The sequence below is a fragment of the Harpia harpyja genome, unplaced genomic scaffold (assembly GCF_026419915.1).
Source record: "Harpia harpyja isolate bHarHar1 unplaced genomic scaffold, bHarHar1 primary haplotype scaffold_79, whole genome shotgun sequence".
Taxonomy (NCBI): domain Eukaryota; kingdom Metazoa; phylum Chordata; class Aves; order Accipitriformes; family Accipitridae; genus Harpia; species Harpia harpyja.
The window spans coordinates 1-2428 of NW_026293420.1; the positions used below are offsets into that span (position 1 = coordinate 1).

Below are 2428 nucleotides of genomic sequence, written 5' to 3' on the forward strand. Positions count from 1 at the left end.
TGGAGAAACAGCTTTTAATTGAAAAGATAAGAGAAAAGGTCCCATCAAAGCTGGTCTGACCCCTCCCTAGCCCCCCCGCCCGCCCCCCCTGCCATATACCCCACCCCTCCTCTCTCCCCCTCCACTCCCCCCATCTCCATCTCACCCTTGTCTAAGCCCCCCCTCACACCCCCACGTTGGCTGCGAGAGCCCTGCGCTTGCTGGGTGGCATTGGCAAGGAGCTCTGCGCCTGCCTCTTCCTCGGCTTGTCTGCCACGGCAGGTGGGGATGGTGGCAGGTCCATCCCGGCATCCTGCCACGGCTCCTGGGGCTCCATCCCGATGACGTTGGATATTTTGAGGCTCAGCATGATGTCGCTGAGCTCGGGGATGCAGTAGTCAGGGGTGAGCAGCTCCTCAGGCAGCGAGAGCGAGCTGAAGTCGCAGTTGGGGGTGGCTGCGCCGGCGCCGCCAGCGTCCTCGGGCATGGAGCTCCTGCTGGGAGCATGCTGGCTGACCCCCACCCCATCCAGGGAGCAATCAAAGAGCACTAGGGCCTCTTGGAGAGCCACTTTCTCAGACGCTGCAAGTTCACCTACGGGCTCCCCAAGGGCTTGGTTGTGGGGGTCAGCGCAGGGGCTGGGGGGGGACATCGCTGCCTGGGGGGACGTCGCTGCCTGGGGGTGCCCCCGCAGGGGTGGCCATGCCGCAGGTGTTGATCTTGGCCAATGGCCCCTCGATGTCCTCGTAGCCGGGGATGGGTGTTGGCAGCGCTGGGGGGGCTGGGGCCATCCCTCTCCCCTCTCCACTGGTGCCAGCAGGGTCCCCAGGCATGGGGCCGCTGCTGGGACCATCCTGGCTGACCCCCACTCCATCCAGGGAGCAACCGAAGAGCCTTAGGGCCTCTTCCAGGAGCATCTCCTCGGACACTGCAAGGTCACCTGCAGTGTCCCCGAGGGCTTGGTTGTGGGCGGCAGCGCAGGGCCTGGGGGGGACACTGCTGCCCAGGGGGACGTCGCTGCCTGGGGGTGCCCCCACAGGGGTGGCCGTGCTGGAGATGTTGATCTGTGCCAACTGCCCCTCGATGTGCTGGTAGCCGGGGATGGACACTGGCAGCTCCAGAGGGGCTGGGGCCACCCCACTCCTCAGATTTTCGTAGGGTGCAAGGTATTGTGGTTGGCCCTGGGGGGTCCCTGGGGCTGCCCAGGCCAGGGGGGCCCCGCAGCCCCCGGGACCCCACAGGGCAGCACCCGGCAGAGAAGCGGCGCCTTGGCCGAGCGTGGCGGTGGCCGGTGGAGGCAGGTCGGTGGTTGTCCACTGGATGCGGAAGACCCGGGGGTCGAAGAGGCAGCCACATGGAGCCCTCTGCAGACCTGTGTGGGTGAGGGGGAGCCATGCTGGGCCGGGGGGACTCTCCAGGGGCACCCGCCGAGCCGGCCCCGATGGCCGACATCCCCCAGCTCTGGGCCAGGCGCGTGGGGAGCTTGTGGCCGGGGCGATCCCCACGGGGTGAGCTGCTGTGCCGATGGGACGGGGTTGTAAATCAGGGAGGAGACTCGCATCTAGGAGGTGAAACGGGAGAGATGGCCCCAAATATTTGGGGAATTCTCTGCAGATCAGCTTTACTGGGCACGCGCTGCCCGGGCGAGGGCAGGGATGCTCACCGGGGCTTGCTGAACCCCCATGCGAAAAGTGCCGGGGGGACGGGTGTGATGGGGATGGCGAAGGTGCCAGAGCAGACTGGGGTGCCATACCTGCTGGTGGTGCCTGGGGGGCCTGGGGTGCCCCCCCTGCCAGGGGTGCCCAGGCTGCAGGGAAGGGCTGCTCCTGCGCGGGCAGATGGCACAGGTTGGCTGAGCCTGAGAGAGAGAGACAGGAGCAATGGCCGGTGGTCACCTCTGCTCTTGCCCCCAAGAGCGTCCCTGGGCTGCAGGGGTTGGGGTCGGTCCCTGCCTCGAGGGTAGAAGGTTCCGGGGAGCACAAATGGCTGAAAAAGCTGGGGCGCTGGGGGGCCCCAGGGCCCAGGCAGTGGGAGCTGCATTGGTGGCCGCGCCATGGTCCCTTCTGGCTGTTGGCTGCTAAGGACTCTTTGGCGTCTCCCCGGAAGGAATGCGGGGGCTCCCTGTGTTCCGCCCCACCCCCAAGAGCCTCCCCAGCTCCTCCTGGGGAGGGAAAGGGTTAAGGGAGGCTGGGGTGCCCCCGGGGCCTACAGGTGGCTCTCAGGGTCTGTGGGTGCAAATCCTCTTTGCTTTCAATAGTATTTTTCAGGTGGGGGAAGAAGAACAAGTTGATTCAGCCGAGCCGAGTGGGGACCAAGCTGCAGCCGCAGCCTCCTTGCGCCAGATGGCAAATGCATTTGCGACTATTGCCCGTGCTTCCGTTTGCTGCGTTGACCGGAGTGACGCAGAAATAGGAAAAAGGACCTCGAGGGCGCGAAGGAAGGTCACGCG

The 2428-nt window shown here is 65.9% G+C and overlaps 1 protein-coding gene across 1 annotated transcript; it reads right to left on the minus strand.

Moving 5' to 3' along the window:
• Positions 1 to 151: 151 nt before the first annotated feature.
• On the minus strand, positions 152 to 2156 carry LOC128138646 (proline-rich protein 22-like; the record flags this gene model as incomplete). Its single annotated transcript, XM_052779831.1, is given in 3 exon segments — positions 152 to 573; positions 638 to 1351; positions 1733 to 2156. Coding segments are annotated over 3 exon segments (1560 nt in total), but the record flags the coding sequence as incomplete, so codon positions are not given.
• Between the last annotated feature and the right edge of the window lie 272 nt (positions 2157 to 2428).